Source organism: Gobius niger (genome assembly GCF_951799975.1).
Source record: "Gobius niger genome assembly, contig: SCAFFOLD_54, whole genome shotgun sequence".
Lineage (NCBI taxonomy): Eukaryota > Metazoa > Chordata > Actinopteri > Gobiiformes > Gobiidae > Gobius > Gobius niger.
Window position 1 is genome coordinate 83,107 of NW_027639121.1, and position 18,378 is coordinate 101,484.

Below are 18,378 nucleotides of genomic sequence, written 5' to 3' on the forward strand. Positions count from 1 at the left end.
TAGTCGCACTTTTTCGTCAATTTTTTCTCCATTTATCGGCAATTTTTTCTAAATTTTTTCGGCAAATTTTTGTCCATTTTTGTCATTTTTTCTAATTTTTTTGTCAGTTTTTCGTCAAGTTCTTCGTCAAATTCTTCGCATTTTTTTGTCAAATTCTTATCACTTTTTCGTCCATTTATTCGGCTAATTTTTCTCACTTTTTTTGTCAAATTTTGGTCAATTTTTGTCACTTTTTCGTCAAATTCTTGTCACTTTTTTGTCAAATTCTTGTCACTTTTTCGTCCATTTTTTCTCAATTTTTCGGCAAATTTTTCTAAATTTTTATCTCACTTTTTTTGGTCAAATTTTAGTCCATTTTTGTCATTTTTTCTAATTTTTTTGTCACTTTTTCGTCAAATTATTTGCATTTTTTGGTTAAATTCTTGTCACTTTTTCGTCCATTTTTTCCTAAATTTTTCTCACTTTTTTCATCAATTTTTTGTCACTTTTTTTGTCACTTTTTCGTCAATGTTTTCTCACTTTTTTCACGTCCTTGTTTTCGTCTCAGTTTTGCTGTTATTTTCACACCTTTTTCCCAGAAGCTTTTGGATTGGGGTAAAGCTGGAGAAAACGTGCTCGGTTCAGGTGGGAGGTAAGGGTTTAATATTGCCTGCAGTTCACAAACTATCCACCAGGGGGTGCTGCAGCGCCCTCAGCACCCTGGGTTCCCACGTTCTTGATTAAATATTAGGACAGTGAGGGTCAGTGATCAGGCGTGTTCAGGCGTGAGAGCCGAGGATCTGACGTGTTCGTGTTTCCGTGTTTCTCAGCGTTTGACGTGAGCAGCCGAGCGTCGCGTAAGTGCAGTCAGGAGTTCGAGGCGGTGAAGAGCCGTCGCTGTCAGCTGTTCACTCAGTGCTTCGAACACGTGTCTGTGAACATCGACCGCATCTACAAGCACATCTGCAGGAACAGCAGCGCGCAGGTAACACACGCTTACAACACGCTCACACAGGTACCACACGCTTATGTTTAAGCCTGTTCTGACCGCTCTGTGAAGGCGATCTTGAGCGCCGAGAACCCGGAGGAGCCGTATCTGGGAGGAATCATCTACAACTGCGTGGCTCCAGGGAAGAGGTTCATGTCGATGGATAATCTGTCGGGAGGAGAGAAGGCTCTGGCCGCGCTCGCTCTGGTCTTCGCCATCCACAGGTACGAGACACGTCACATGGTCCGTGTCCTCGCCTCTGTGTGTCTGTCCTCCGATCCTCATCCTCCTCAGACCCAACCCGGACCCAGCTCATTTATTCACTCTGGTCTCTCTCAGTTTCCGCCCGGCTCCGTTCCTCATTCTGGACGAAGTGGACGCCGCTCTGGACAACTCCAACATCGGGAAAGTACGTCTCACACAGGCCTGGAAGAGCCAAATATAATAATATATATATCATATTAACGTGACTCGTTAAAGTGACTCGTTAAAGTGACTCGTTAAAGTGATATTCGAGTGTTTTCTGCAGGTGACGGATTTTATCCGGGAGCAGTCGCAGCGACAGATGCAGATCATCGTCATTTCTCTGAAGGAGGAGTTTTTCTCTAAAGCCGACGCCCTGCTGGGAGTTTACTCTGATGTAACGGAAACACCTATAATGCACCCATAATGCACCTATTTTACACTTATACACCTAATTTACACTTATACACCTATAGTCAGTGTTGGGAAAGTTCATTTTCTACATGAACTAGTTCAAAGTTCAGTTCACAAATTTCAAAATGAACTAGTTCGTTCATAGTTCATAATTGTTTAAAGTAAATAGTTTGTTCATAGTTCCAAAAATGAACTAGTTCATAGTTCTTTTTTTTTTTTTTTTTTTTGCTGCGAGCTGTTATTGAGGCATGAAAACGGATCGGGGTGAAAAAGGTGAGAAGTATATTTCCCCCTTAATGCAACGATCTTCAGTATTTTGAGATGCATTTTTGCCAACCTTGGGAGAGCTGGAGAAAGTTGAGCCAGTTCAGCCACGAGTCAAAAATATTATGGCTATCACTTAATGTTAAAGCTCTTTCATGTCAGCCTGTCACTGTCATGGTTCTGTCTGTGTTCTGTCCCCTGTTTTGGTTCTGTGTCTAGTCTTTTATTTTGTCATGTCTGTTCTGTCCTTGTGGTTTTGCTTTGCTTCCCTTGTGTTGATTACCTGTCCCGCCCTAATGTGTTTCACCTGTTCCCTGTTCCTTCTGTATTTAGACCCCTGTGTTTTCCCTTGTCCTTGTCGGTTCATTGTATTCTATTGGTGCGTTGTGTGTGTGTCCTCTGCCATGTTCCTGTGCTAAGTGAGTTTTGCGTTTTTGTCTGTTCTTGGCCTTTGCCATTAAATTTCCTTTAAACCTGTTTTTGCTTTTGGGTCGAATCCCCACCACAACGTAACAGTCACTGTTTTATGAGTGGATTTTGGATATCTTTGCTAATCATATTTTATTTTATTATTATTATTTTTTTGTTTTTGTTTTGTTTTTAAGTTTAATTGGAAAATTCTTAGTGGAAAATGCAGCTACACATATTGAATTGCATTTGTGTTAATTTGGTAAACTAATCATGTGAATAAGATTGTTTTAGGAGCTAATTTGTAGTTAAAATCCACATTGTGACTTTATGCAAATGAGTGGCACCGCGGAGCAGGGGGAAAGGGAGACTCGCTTCGTAGCCTCACACTGTGGCTCGCGGGCACCGTGTGGACCCGCTGGTGACCGGTGCCAGGGCCTGTGCCAGAACCATAAACAGCAGAGTTCACCGCCACAGAACTGGACACAGTCGGGCCGTGGCCGCGGGGGCGGAGCGGAGCGAGCGCGAGCTACACCGTGGACCCGCCAGAGTTTAGAGCCGCTGGTAAACTCTGACGGCGCGGCGGGGTTTTATAATCACTGATATAAGAAATCTGGCACCATAATGAACGAACGTAAATAGAACGCGAAATGCCGTTCACAGACACCAGAATGAACGTGTTCATGGGTTCGTTCATCAGGCAGTAACACTGTGCGTTCAGTTCGCGTTCGCCCAAAATATGAACGTGTTCATGAACTTTCGTTCAATGAACGCGTTCAGGTACATCACTGCCTATAGTACACTTATACACCTATAATACATCTATAGTACACCTATACAAAGGGCTCAAGACTAACTTTTTTTTTGTAGCGCTGGTGCCACCAACTTTTTCATTTGGTCGCACAGACTCGAGACACAATATCAAAATTCATCATTTTATTTAATTAAAACAAGAACATTTGGGCCTCCTTTTACGCTGGCCAGACGTCCTCCATGTATTCACTTCTTCACATCACAGTCAGCCAGCTCTGGTCCCTCACAGTGTCAGTGTGAAACATCAGATTTGATTCTGTTCTGAGCTGAGAATCCTCTCTCACACACAGCTGAAGAGACCGGGAGCACCAGCATAATCTCGACAACTTGTAGAATGTTCTGAGATGGAAGGGCAGAAAAAAAAAAAATCAAACTTTTTTCATTTGTTTCTTGACAGAGGAAATAATAACCATATATGCATAGTTACCTGAAAGTCTGTGCAGTACGGCTCTTCTGTGAGCATGACGTCCCACAGGCCAAGATATGTCTTGTCTTTAAACATGGAAAAGACACACATCTTCAGCTCCTCTGTGGCTTTGGGTTTATCACAGCCATTTCTTTATAATACAATGAAATTAGAGCAGTTTATAGTTGTCTAAACGTTAATTATATGGGGAAAAAGGACAGAAGAGAAGTGCTCTAGGAGAAAATCAACTTCTTTCACCCCATAATCAAAGCGACTGTGCCTTTCATCTGGCCAGGAGTGATGATTAAACACATTAAAACATCTCTCACTGCCTTGGCTGGTAGCAAAATCCAAGCTACCAAGAAGACTGTGCTTCAAATGCCTGATAGTGGCATCACAGGTCAGTTTTATAGCTTTCTGGAGCCTCGGGGCAGATAGATCAATGTCACCCCTCAAGTGAGTGATTCCCTGTTAAAAGAAAGAAAAAAAGGTCACCAGTGAAACATCTGTTTGAACATTATAATATGTTTATTTCAAAATGGATAAAACATGAAGATTTACTTCTATTTTGACATTTTAAAATCAAAAATATACCTGAAATCTGTCTCATCCCCTGACTGCTTCATGACTGCAGTAAAGTCAACCCGTCTGCCATTTTGTTCCATCATTTTGATGGTGTCCAGAAGGGTCTCAATGCCACTTATTGCCTGACAATAACTTAGTCTTTTTAACTAGCTTGTGCAGATTAAAATTGGCCATTTTTCAATTCAATGTAAAATACCTGGGGGAGGATGACCGTGTTTCTCTGCAGCAGTGAGCTGAACCTGCTTATTACACCAAAAAGATCAGACAGGAAGTATGTGACAAAGTGGGTTTGTCCCATTGTGTGTTTGTTATTTTGCTTTGTTTGTTTCGTTTGCGATATCCACCAGCAAACAATAACCTCAGATTCATGTTTAAGTTAATAATTATCCATTTACAACTTTGTTTATTCATTTACTCAAACATTTACCTGTACCACCTGGTGAGAAAGGAAGGGGCGTGGTCTTTGTCGGCCATTTTAAAAACTTCAGGCTGAACCATGTGGAGGGGGAGAAACTAGGAATGGTACCTACCGGTGGGAGGTCCTTTCCCATTAGGGGAGGTATAAAAGCTGACTGCTGTAGTCACTAGGAGGCCATTTTGTATCTGTGTGTCAGAAGTTCTGTTTGCATGAGCAATAAATGTCTGGTGAGAACTCTAACTTTGTTAAGTCTGCACCATTTCAACCCCTCGTGGCAGCTTCTTCACAAAGTAGCAGAATGCCACAAAAGTCCCATCTTCCATCGTGTTTTTTTACCTGCAATATATGTTATGTTCAGTATAAATAAAGGTTTAATCAAAAGAGCACTACATACACCTTCTTTGCTCTGCCTGCGACGTCAGCATTGGTTGATGTACTCGTCAGGTGGTCCATATGGGTGGAGACCACAGCATACTGCCCAGGACACTGGTAGCTACCCTCAGTCCCTGGCTTCAGCGGAGTGTTGAGGCTCCGTGAAACATGAGGGAGCCACTTTGTTCCTTTGACTCCACCTGGGGAGTTCACCTGGACCCCTGGATCAGTCCCCAAAGCCCTTAGCTCTCTCAAGGATTTTGGTCTGAAATGGTAGGTTTTTTCCAGACAAAGTGGAGAAGGTCATATACTTGACCAACAAGCGCCACCTCCCTCTGGACATTCAGCAACTCCAGTTCTAGTCTGTTAAAACACAACACATTATATCACTAGTGTTAGACATTGTATATGTATATTGTCAGCTATTATGCCGATGAATTGGGCGCAGGCCACGTCGTTTGCATAAGTCGGGTTAACATTGAGGCCATTTTTCTTCATCAGCAGGATTTGAGACTTAAATTTTGAGAAGGGCAGTTCCTCTTATGTTGTAAGCGGTGTTAAACTTTAAAATCACTTCGTTTCCTTCTGTTGTGCTGTTATTGTTTTCAGTTCTCTTAAATGAAGACGGTAGTGTTTCTGTTGTCATGCAGCGTTCTCTGCCAGTGTTGTGCTTTTTGCTCTCTCCGTGTCTCCGTGCAGCTTCATACTTTCGGATTTAAATTGTGTTGAACCAGTTACAAATTTGGATTTACCAGCGGTCGTCACTCCGTGTTTCTTGTAATAAACACAGGTCATGACCAAACCGTCATACCTAAGCCCGGGATATCGCTTCAACCAGTGGGACTGAACACTGTATTGTTTCCGCTTCTCTTCATGATCAGCTTCTTCTATCTCCTCGTCTATGACCTGCCTGTGTAGCGGGTCGGCCCTTCACTCTGCACGACCACCAGCCAGGAAAACTCTCTGCGTTGTGTCTTGAATCATGGAGCCGTACACAGGGGTTTGCTGATGAGGGGGGGCTTTACTGTGTGAAACAAAAATCTAGAAAACACCGTTGCTCATGCGCATGAGCAACGGTCGCTTAGTTCAGTAGATACTAAGAAACGTTTTTTTCAAGAGCTGTACTAAACAAACACAAAAACAAAAACTCTGATTCACACATTAACTGGCAGGAAAACGTGACAAAATACATTTCCAACAAAGATCCAATCTATTTTTAACATAAATATGATTTTTAGTGATATTTCTTATATTAACTGATTAAGAGAAACTCCGGTGTAACGTCGAGATGCACTTCTTTGTCGAGCTGCACTGACAGTATCAACGCGCATGTGCTCATGTCTTTGTCTCTCATTAAAGACGAGTTATCAACAGCTGGTAAACTTTGTCTTTCATAATATGACGTAACTAAAGAGCAGTCGACTCTTTCCTCAGCAACTTTTATGACATTTAAACGCTCATGCTTTATGATTATTGACAAAACTTGTACTTTTTTTGTCTTTAAAGCCTATATCTTCAACAGACAGATATTTAAAGGCAAATTGTTTAAGCAGCTGCGTCATTTACTAATTACATGTAGAACAGACTGCCTAATTCGACAGTGAAATGTATGAAATCATGTTATTTGCTGAAAAAGCGTAACTCGATGGCTGAATGTAAAATGGCTCGATAATTCTGCACATGCGCAGCAACGAGAAGTCGTGCAACTCGACAAGCCTCTGTTTCCATTGTGCACCGGCGGCTCACCTCCCCTCCGTCCTCCTCATCGCAACTGAGGAGACCGGCGCAAAGGGACCGGAAGTAGCACGCGCTGCCGCTGTCAAAATAAAAGTCTAGATTGGAAAACCTATGTACATTTTACAAAATAAAACCACAAGGGAAACAGAAAGGACAGACCAGGATTTTAATGAAATTGACAGACACTAAGACCACACGGGCTACACCTGCTCTGCTCTCGCTCTCTCGTGATATCCTTGTCTTCATCTCCTCCTCCCTTCCTTTCTCTGCCTGTGGTTCCTCCTGACTGGCATTTTTCTTGAAATAATCACAAATTGTTCGCTTCGTTTTACGTGATTTGTTGTTTCCGCGGGGTTAAATATACGCATGCGTCAATGTTTACATTCTTTACATGGCCCAGGCCCTGTGTGTTTGATGCCGATGTGTGTGAGAGTGTGTGTGCGCGTGACAGCTTCAGAAAAGTGCTCTGTTGGTACCGTTCTTTTTTCTTTCTTTTTTTTACTCGCACGTTCTCTAAAAATAGTCGCGTCTAGATCCCTGCCTATACACCTATAATAATACACTTATACACCTTTATTATCCGGCTCTTCACAACGTAAGTAGAAGCTCCGTTGATTTGAATGGGATTTCCCAACGTTCTACCGGTCATTATTTTCTGATAAAGGACGTCTGAAAAAAATAATGACGCTGCCAATGGCAACGGAGTTGGTGCTTTCATATCACTCCACACGTACGTAGTAGCGACACTATCTGTCCCGTCACTGAGAGAGAAGTCGGGGAATCGTTCGTGAAGTTAGCGTGAGTCTGACTTTCAACTTACCCAGAGATTCACCACCATTCCTCCAACTGCGCCTTCAGCTAAGTAGCTAGGCTAGCTGCTAGCCGTGCTGCTTCTAGCCTAGCAAAACGTTACTGAGCAACGCGCAAACTTTTGGGAACTATTTGTTGCAGAAGTCATTAAATAAACCTTTCGACCTTCATAAAAGCGTACGAAGTTTATGTTGTGTGTGTTCAGTTGGCAAATGGCCGGATAATAAGCGGATAATGTGTAGAACGCTGGTCATTATCGGGAAAATAAGCACCTTCAGGGCGAAACAAGACCCCTCCACTTCGCGTCGGGGTCCGGTTTGCCCTGTCGGTGCTTATTTTCCCGATAATGACCAGCGTTCTATACATTATCCCTCACATAATACACTTATACACCTACAATACACCTATAATACACTTATACACCTATATAACACCTATACATTATACGCCTATACTTACACACCTTCCTATTGGCCCCGCCCTCGATCGTTCTCTCGTTTCTCCGCAGTTGGACGAGTGGATGTTCAGTCGGATCCTGACTCTGGACCTTCGCCCGTATCCGCTCACCGACGACGACCACGAGACGCCACGGGAACAACACGCCGGGACCACACGGGAACAACACGCCGGGACCACACGGGACCAACACGCCGGGACCACACGGGAACAACACGCCGGGCCCAGCTCACAGTCTGCATGAAGCTTTTCTATTCGCTCCTTTAGCCCCTTTTTCTCACCTTTAACCTGTTCATTCTGAGGCCGTTTTAATATTTGCAGCTCCTTTGACTCTTTAAGTTTTAGCCTTTGCCTGTTCATAATCCACGGTTCACTTTTGTAAAACATTGTGTGTGTGTTTGCCGTGTTCGGGTCTAAAAGAGCAGGTGCTGCGTTTAGAAAATATCTCACACGTTGAACTGTTGAGATGTTTGAGTTTGAGTTTTCGTGTCATTTCTCTTTTATCAAAAACTGTTTAACTTTAAACTTTGTTAAAAATCTGTTCACAGTTTTAATTAAAAGTCCTGTTTTAACGTTTGTCTTAGTTTTTGTCACATTAGATGATTTTACCAGAGGAGGATTTTAGATTCAGCGAGAGCCAGATTCATAAAAACATTTATTCTTCACTGACACGAAACCAGGATCAACTTTAACTTTTTTAGGTCAATTAGAATTTGTTCAATAATTTCTATTTATTAAAAGCCAGAAGAATAAATACAAATTAATTAAAATAAAATCTCTGTATGATGTAAATTAACCTCTTAACTCCCGCCTGAACCGAGAGGATCTTTTTCCTCACGTCAGATTTTTTTTCCATTTTTTTGTTGGGTTTTCAACTCATTTTTGTAACTTTTTTCGTCCATTTTTTTATCACATTTTTGTATATTTTTTGTAGTTTTTGTTAAATTTTTAAAACAGTTTTTTCATTTTTTTTGGAAAATTTTTCGTCAATTTCTTGTGACCTTTTTGCCACTTTTTCATCCATTTTTTGTCACTTTTTTGTCACATTTCCATCATTGTTTTGTTTGGTATTCAACTCATTTTTTGTCATTTTTTTGGTCTTTTTTTTTTTATTTTTTGGTAAATTTTTTATCAAATTTGTGTCATTTTTTTGTCATTTTTTTGGTCATTTTTTAATAAAATTTGTGTCATTTTTTTGCTACATTTTCTTCAATTTTTGGTAACTTTTTTGTCACATTTTTGTCATTTTTTGTCACTTTTTTTGTGTCATTTGGTCATTTTTTGTCAAATTTTTTATCAAATTTTGTCAAATTTTTGTCATTTTTTCGTCAATTTTTTGTCAATTTCTTGTGACATTTTTTGTGACATTTTTGCCACTTTTTCATCCATTTTTCGTCACTTTTTTGTCACATTTCCATCATTTTTTTGTTGGGTTTTCAACTCATTTTTTAGTCATTTTTTGGTCAAATTTTTGTCATTTTTGTTTAATTTTTTATCAAATTTGTGTCTTTTTTTTGCTACATTTTCGTCAATTTTTTGTCAATTTCTTGTGACATTTTTGCCACTTTTTCATAAATTTTTTGTCACATTTCCATCATTGTTTTGTTGGGCGTTCAACTCATTTTTTTGTCATTTTTTGGTCAAATTTTTGTCATTTTTTTTTTATTTTTTGGTCAATTTTTTATCAAATTTGTGTCAATTTTTTGTAAATTTCTTGTCACATTTTTGTCAAATTTTTGTCATTTTTTTGTCCATTTTTTGTCAATTTCTTGTGACATTTTTTGTGACATTTTTGCCACTTTTTCATAAATTTTGCGTCACTTTTTTGTCACATTTCCATCCTTGTTTTCGTCTCAGTTCTGTCTCTATTTTCTCACCTTTTTTCCAGAAGCTTTTGGATTGGGGTAAAGCCAAACTGGAGAAAACGTGCTCGGTTCAGGCGGGAGTTAAGGGGTTAAACCAGAGCAATGCCATAAAACACCTCCTCACTGCGTCAGGCCCTGAGAGCTGCATGAGCGCCCCCTGCTGACAGAATCACCGTAAATCTCACTCACCGAGACCCTGAAATTCAGCAGCAACAACAGCACGTGACATTATCCTCATGCTGCTCCTCGTGTGGCCACTAGAGGTCAGTGAAGCGACTCCACCAGACCCGGAAGCTTCAGAGGGAGGTTTATTAAAACATATTTACAGAACAGCTTTATGTACAGAGAGAACAAAGTGATTTTCTTCAAACAGGAGAAAAACTAAAGACGAAACGACACGATTGTTTCTAAAGCGGCGGAAAAAAGACAAAACGGGACCAAACCATGATGGAGACAAACGGATCGAGAAACTTAAGACGAATCCATGACTTTCTGTTCAGTTTAACAACACTTTACTCTTTAAACCACAATGAGCTGAAACACTTTAACCTCAAACAAACGGATCCATGAGTTTGGCAGTTTAAGAACTCGAGATTCTGGTTAAAAACACACGAGGAACAAACATTTAAATTAAGGAAACGGTTAAAACAAAACGTGAAAATCCCTCTTTTTGAGACTAAAACGTTGTGACGCTCGGAGATTAAAGCGTAAAAACACATAAAAACAAAGACAGGAAGGAGGAGCCGGTTTGTCGGATCCAAAATGGCCGCCGTCGCCGTGTCAGTTTCCGCGTCGCTCTCACAGTCATAGCAGCAGCAGCTCTTTTACCTTTAGCCTTTTTTTTTTCTTTTAAACACTTTTTTGTACTTTTTCTTTTAAACATTTCCACGAATCGTTTGAGGGAAACTCGATTTGAAAAGTGCTTTGATCGAAAGCTTTACATTCAACAAGGAAACAGGAAACAGGAAGAGAGTTCCCGTTCGCTTTTCCCAAAGACTTTTCACAGACGGAGAAAAAACTCTTTACGTTTTTATAGAAATGGTCGAAACTGCAGATATTTGTAGGTTTCGGATCTGGTTCGATACTGGAGGCTCGAGTATCGGCCGATATTAACCGATACCAAGAGACTTTATGAATGAGTGGAAATGAAATAAGTCAAAAAAAAGCGGCAGAAACTCGATAAAAACGCTTCAAAACATCACTTTTGTCGGCCGACAAAAAAACGACAAAAATGACAAAAAAACGACAAAAATGACAAAAAAACGACAAAAAATGACCAAAAAAATGACAAAAAAATGACTAAAAATTGACAAAAAATGACTAAAAATTTACCAAAAAATGACAAAAAAACGACAAAAAATTGACAAAAAAACGACAAAAAATGAACAAAAAAATGGACAAAAAATTGACAAAAAAGACAAAAAAAATGACAAAAATTGACAAAAAATGAACAAAAAAAGACGAAAAATTTACAAAAAAATGAAAAAAAGGACAAAAAACGATAAAAAATGGACAAAAAATGACAAAAAAGACAAAAAAATTACAAAAAAACGACAAAAAACGACAAAAAAATTACAAAAAAACGACAAAAAATGACCAAAAAACCGACAAAAAACAACAAAAAAATTACCAAAAAAATTACCAAAAATTGACCAAAAAAAGACGAAAAAATTCACAAAAAAATTACAAAAAATGTCACTTTTTTCGTCCATTTTTTGTCACTTTTTTGTCACATTTCAATCATTTTTTTGTTGGGTATTCAACTCATTTTTTTGTCATTTTTTGGTCAATTTTTTGTCATTTTTGTTTAATTTTTTGGTCAATTTTTTATCAAATTTTTGTCATTTTTTTGCTACTTTTTCATAAATTTTTAGTAATTTTTTGTCATTTTTTCGTCTATTTTTTGTCAATTTCTTGTGACATTTTTGCCACTTTTTCGACACTTTTTTGTCACATTTCCATCATTGTTTTCGTCTCTATTTTCTCACCTTTTTTCCAGAAGCTTTTGGATTGGGGTAAAGCCAAACTGGAGAACACGTGCTCGGTTCAGGTGGGAGTTAAGGGGTTAAACCAGAGCAATGTCAAAAAACACCTCCTCACTGCGTCAGGTCCTGAGAGCTGCATGAGCGCCCCCTGCTGACAGAATCACCGTAAATCTCACTCACCGAGACCCTGAAATTCAGCAGCAATAACAGCACGTGACATTATCCTCATGCTGCTCCTCGTGTGGCCACTAGAGGTCAGTGAAGCGACTCCACCAGACCCTGAAGCTTCAGAGGGAGGTTTATTAAAACATATTTACAGAACAGCTTTATGTACAGAGAGAACAAAGTGATTTTCTTCAAACAGGAGAAAAACTAAAGACGAAACGACACGATTGTTTCTAAAGCGGCGGAAAAAAGACAAAACGGGACCAAACCATGATGGAGACAAACGGATCGAGAAACTTAAGACGAATCCATGACTTTCTGTTCAGTTTAACAACACTTTACTCTTTAAACCACAATGAGCTGAAACACTTTAACCTCAAACAAACGGATCCATGAGTTTGGCAGTTTAAGAACTCAAGATTCTGGTTAAAAACACACGAGGAACAAACATTTAAATTAAGGAAACGGTTAAAACAAAACATGAAAATCCCTCTTTTTGAGACTAAAACGTTGTGACGCTCGGAGATTAAAGCGTAAAAACACATAAAAACAAAGACAGGAAGGAGGAGCCGGTTTGTCGGATCCAAAATGGCCGCCGTCGCCGTGTCAGTTTCCGCGTCGCTCTCACAGTCATAGCAGCAGCAGCTCTTTTACCTTTAGCCTTTTTTTTTTAAACACTTTTTTGTACTTTTTTCTTTTAAACATTTCCACAAATCGTTTGAGGGAAACTCGATTTGAAAAGTGCTTTGATCGAAAGCTTTACATTCAACAAGGAAACAGGAAACAGGAAACAGGAAGAGAGTTCCCGTTCGCTTTTCCCAAAGACTTTTCACAGACGGAGAAAAAACTCTTTATAAAAATGGTCAAAACTGCAGATATTTGTAGGTTTCGGATCTGGTTCGATACTGGAGGCTCGAGTATCGGCCGATATTAACCGATACCAAGAGACTTTATGAACGAGTGGAAATGAAATAAGTCAAAAAAAAGCGGCAGAAACTCGATAAAAACGCTTCAAAACATCACTTTTGTCGGCCGACAAAAAACGACAAAAAATGTCAAAAAATTGACCAAAAAAAAGACAAAAAATTGACAAAAAAAACGACAAAAAAATGACAAAAAACGACAAAAAAACGACAAAAAATGGACAAAAAAATGACAAAAAAACGACAAAAAAATGACAAAAAACGACAAAAAAACGACAAAAAACGACAAAAAAATGACAAAAAAATGACAAAAAAAAACGACAAAAAATTGACAAAAAATTGACCAAAAAAAAGACAAAAAATTGACAAAAAAAAACGACAAAAAAATGACAAAAAACGACAAAAAAACGACAAAAAATGGACAAAAAAATGACAAAAAAACGACAAAAAAAATGACAAAAAACGACAAAAAAACGACAAAAAACGACAAAAAAATGACAAAAAAATGACAAAAAAAACGACAAAAAATTGACAAAAAAACGACAAAAAAAACGACAAAAAATTGACAAAAAAATGACAAAAAACAACAAAAAATGGACAAAAAATGACCAAAAATTTACCAAAAAAAGACGAAAAAATTACCAAAAAAAATTACAAAAAAATTACAAAAAAAGACTAAACTTGTCGGCCTTTCAAACGAGGCGTGTTGCTCTACAGAGGCTCTAGATTTGGGTAAAGCTGAACTGGAGATGAAAGGGTTGAAAGTGCTTCCCGTGAGTGAAAAGGTTTCCAGTTTCAGATCAGTAAAGTCTTTTCAATCATCAATGATCTCGATTCATAAAAGATCGCTGGACTTTTCGTTTCACACTCACTGAGAAGAGAACGGTTTCACGAGACGCTTTAGTTGGAGAGCATCAGCTTTACCTCAATCTAAAAGCTCTGTTTTAACCTGTGAGTTCTTTCTGTTTCAGTAGCAGGTTTTCAGTTACTTCCTGTTTGTGTTTGAGCCTAAACCTCCGCGTGTGAGAAAAGTCTGAGGGCAAAACGAGGAGGGTTTGACTTCAGGAGCCGGGACGAGTTCAGGCTTTGACGGAGCTGATCTTCAGAGTCGTGTTTCTGGAGGAGGAGGAGCTCGTGAGTCCAGAGCTTCTTCTCGGTCTCGCTGCAGATCTTTGGAGGAAAAACGTCCAGTTCGTTTCTGATCTGCAGACGTTTCTACCAGTTCATTCGGGCTCAGGTTCCAAAGTGTGAAGTCGTTCTGAAGTTTGATGCAATGATTTTACCAGAGGAGGATTTTAGATCCAGCGAGAGCCGGATTCATAAAAACATTTATTCTTCACTGACGCGAAACCAGGATCAACTTTAACTCTTTTAGGTCAATTAGAATTTGTTCAATAATTTATATTTATTAAAAGCCAGAAGAAAAAAAAATCTGTGTATGATGTAAATTAACCTCTTAACTCCCGCCTGAACCGAGAGGATCTTTTTCCTCACGTCAGATTTTTTTCCCCATCATTTTTTTGTTTGGTTTTCAACTAATTTTTGTAACTTTTTTCGTCCATTTTTTTATCACATTTTTGTATATTTTTTGTCAAATTTTTAAAACATTTTTGTCATTTTTTGGGAAAAATTTTCGTCAATTTCTTGTGACTTTTTTGCCACTTTTTCATCCATTTTTCGTCACTTTTTTGTCACATTTCCATCATTGTTTTGTTGGGTTTTCAACTCATTTTTTTGTCATTTTTTGGTCAAATTTTTGTCTTTTTTTTGTCATTTTTTTTATTTTTTTGTCAATTTTTTATCAAATTTTTGTCAAATTTATGTCATTTTTTCGTCCATTTTTTGTACATTTCTTGTGACATTTTTGCCACTTTTTCCTAAATTTTTTGTCACTTTTGTGTCACATTTTTGTCATTTTTGTCACTTTTTTGTGTGTCATTGTTTGGTCATTTTTTGTCAAATTTTCATCAAATTTTGTCAAATTTTTGTCATTTTTTCGTCCATTTTTTGTCAAATTCTTGTGACATTTTTTGTGACATTTTTGCCACTTTTTCCATAAATTTTTTGTCACATTTCCATCATTGTTTTGTTGGGTATTCAACTCATTTTTTTGTCAAATTTGTCATTTTTTATTTATTTTTTTGTCATTTTTTAATCAAATTTGTGTCATTTTTTTGCTACATTTTCGTCAATTTTTTGTCCATTTCTTGTGACATTTTTGTCATTTTTTTTTTTGTTTGTTATTTTTTTGCCACTTTTTCATAAATTTTTGGTCATTTTTTGTCAAATTTTTATCAAATTTTGTCAAATTTCTGTCATTTTTTCGTCCATTTTTTGTCAATTTCTTGTGACATTTTTGCCACTTTTTCATAAATTTTTTGTCACTTTTTTCTCACATTTCCATCATTGTTTTCGTCTCAGTTCTGTCTCTATTTTCACCTTTTTTCCAGAAGCTTTTGGATTGGGGTAAAGCCGAACTGGAGAAAACGTGCTCGGTTCAGGCGGGAGTTAAGGGGTTAAACCAGAGCAATGTCAAAAAACACCTCCTCACTGCGTCGGGTCCTGAGAGCTGCATGAGCGCCCCCTGCTGACAGAATCACCGTAAATCTCACTCACCGAGACCCTGAAATTCAGCAGCAATAACAGCACGTGACATTATCCTCATGCTGCTCCTCGTGTGGCCACTAGAGGTCAGTGAAGCGACTCCACCAGACCCTGAAGCTTCAGAGGGAGGTTTATTAAAACATATTTACAGAACAGGTTTATGTACAGAGAGAACAAAGTGATTTTCTTCAAACAGGAGAAAAACTAAAGACGAAACGACACGATTGTTTCTAAAGCGGCGGAAAAAAGACAAAACGGGACCAAACCATGATGGAGACAAACGGATCGAGAAACTTAAGACGAATCCATGACTTTCTGTTCAGTTTAACAACACTTTACTCTTTAAACCACAATGAGCTGAAACACTTTAACCTCAAACAAACGGATCCACGAGTTTGGCAGTTTAAGAACTCAAGATTCTGGTTAAAAACACACGAGGAACAAACATTTAAATTAAGGAAACGGTTAAAACAAAACGTGAAAATCCCTCTTTTTGAGACTAAAACGTTGTGACACTCGGAGATTAAAGCGTAAAAACACATAAAAACAAAGACAGGAAGGAGGAGCCGGTTTGTCGGATCCAAAATGGCCGCCGTGGCCGTGTCAGTTTCCGCGTCGCTCTCACAGTCATAGCAGCAGCAGCTCTTTTACCTTTAGCCTTTTTTTCTTTTAACACTTTTTTGTACTTTTTCTGTTAAACATTTCCACGAATCGTTTGAGGGAAACTCGATTTGAAAAGTGCTTTGATCGAAAGCTTTACATTCAACAAGGAAACAGGAAACAGGAAGAGTTTTCCCGTTCGCTTTTCCCAAAGACTTTTCACAGACGGAGAAAAAACTCTTTATAGAAATGGTCGAAACTGCAGATATTTGTAGGTTTCGGATCTGGTTCGATACTGGAGGCTCGAGTATCGGCCGATATTAACCGATACCAAGAGACTTAATGAATGAGTGGAAATGAAATAAGTCAAAAAAAGCGGCAGAAACTCGATAAAAACGCTTCAAAACATCACTTTTGTCGACCGACAAAAAACGACAAAAAATGACAAAAAAATTGACAAAAATTGACCAAAAAAACGACAAAAAAATGACAAAAAACGACAAAAAATGACAAAAAAATTGACAAAAATTGACCAAAAAAAACGACAAAAATGACAAAAAAAACGACAAAAAATGACCAAAAAAATGACAAAAAAATGACTAAAAATTGACAAAAAATGACAAAAAAACGACAAAAAATTGACAAAAAACGACAAAAAATTGACAAAAAAAAGACGAAAAAATGACAAAAAAATTGACAAAACATTTCTGTATGATGTAAATTAACCTCTTAACTCCCGCCTGAACCGAGAGGATCTTTTTCCATCATTTTTTTGTTTGGTTTTCAACTCATTTTTGTAACTTTTTTCGTCCGTTTTTTTATCACATTTTTGTCTTTTTTTGTAGTTTTTTTCAATTTTTTAAAACATTTTTGTCATTTTTTTTGGGAAAATTTTTCGTCAATTTCTTGTGACATTTTTCGTCACTTTTTTGTCACATTTCCATCATTGTTTTGTTGGGTTTTCAACTCATTTTTTGGTCAAATTTTTGTCTTTTTTTATTTATTTTTTGGTCAATTTTTTATCAAATTTGTGTCATTTTTTTGCTACATTTTTGTCAATTTCTTGTGACATTTTTGCCACTTTTTCATAAATTTTTGGTCATTTTTTGTCATTTTCGTCAATTTTTTGTCATTTTTTCGTCTATTTTTTTTGACATTTTTTGTGACATTTTTGCCACTTTTTCATAAATTTTTTGTCACTTTTTTGTCACATTTCCATCATTGTTTTGTTGGGTTTTCAACTCATTTTTTTGTCTTTTTTTTTGTCTTTTTTTTTTTTTGGGTAATCTTTTAATCAAATTTGTGTCATTTTTTTGCTACATTTCCGTCAATTTTTTGTCCATTTCTTGTGACATTTTTGCCACTTTTTCATAATTTTTTGGTCACTTTTGTGTCACATTTTTGTCATTTTTGTCACTTTTTTGTGTGTCATTGTTTGGTCATTTTTTGTCAATTTTTTATCAAATTTTGTCAATTTTTTGTCATTTTTTTGTCCATTTTTTGTCAATTTCTTGTGACATTTTTTGTGCCATTTTTGCCACTTTTTCATAAATTTTTTGTCACATTTCCATCATTGTTTTGTTGGGTATTCAACTCATTTTTTGGTCAAATTTGTCATTTTTTATTTATTTTTTTGTCATTTTTTAATCAAATTTGTGTCATTTTTTTGCTACATTTTCGTCAATTTTTTGTCCATTTCTTGTGACATTTTTGTCTTTTTTTTTTTTGTTTGTTATTTTTTTGCCACTTTTTCATAAATTTTTGGTCATTTTTTGTCCATTTTTTATCAAATTTTGTCAATTTTTTGTCATTTTTTTGTCCATTTTTTGTCAATTTCTTGTGACATTTTTTGTGCCATTTTTGCCACTTTTTCATAAATTTTTTGTCACTTTTTTCTCACATTTCCATCATTGTTTTCGTCTCAGTTCTGTCTCTATTTTCTCACCTTTTTTCCAGAAGCTTTTGGATTGGGGTAAAGCCAAACTGGAGAAAACGTGCTCGGTTCAGGTGGGAGTTAAGGGGTTAAACCAGAGCAATGTCATAAATCCCCTCCTCACTGCGTCGGGTCCTGAGAGCTGCATGAGCGCCCCCTGCTGACAGAATCACCGTAAATCTCACTCACCGAGACCCTGAAATTCAGCAGCAATAACAGCACGTGACATTATCCTCATGCTGCTCCTCGTGTGGCCACTAGAGGTCAGTGAAGCGACTCCACCAGACCCTGAAGCTTCAGAGGGAGGTTTATTAAAACATATTTACAGAACAGCTTTATGTACAGAGAGAACAAAGTGATTTTCTTCAAACAGGAGAAAAACTAAAGACGAAACGACACGATTGTTTCTA

At 37.7% G+C, this 18,378-nt stretch overlaps 1 protein-coding gene across 1 annotated transcript in view; it reads left to right on the plus strand.

Moving 5' to 3' along the window:
• LOC306982862 (structural maintenance of chromosomes protein 1B-like) overlaps nt 1-8,137 on the plus strand; it is a gene marked incomplete at both ends in the record, with an annotated part of 47,693 nt that extends 39,556 nt beyond the window's left edge. Inside the window, 5 exons of the mRNA XM_079583313.1 lie at nt 810-964; nt 1,040-1,191; nt 1,307-1,376; nt 1,497-1,607; nt 7,946-8,137. Of these exons, the coding sequence (XP_079439439.1) occupies nt 810-964; nt 1,040-1,191; nt 1,307-1,376; nt 1,497-1,607; nt 7,946-8,137 (680 nt within the window). The remainder of the gene's footprint in view (nt 1-809; nt 965-1,039; nt 1,192-1,306; nt 1,377-1,496; nt 1,608-7,945) is intronic.
• Nucleotides 8,138-18,378: the final 10,241 nt, after the last annotated feature.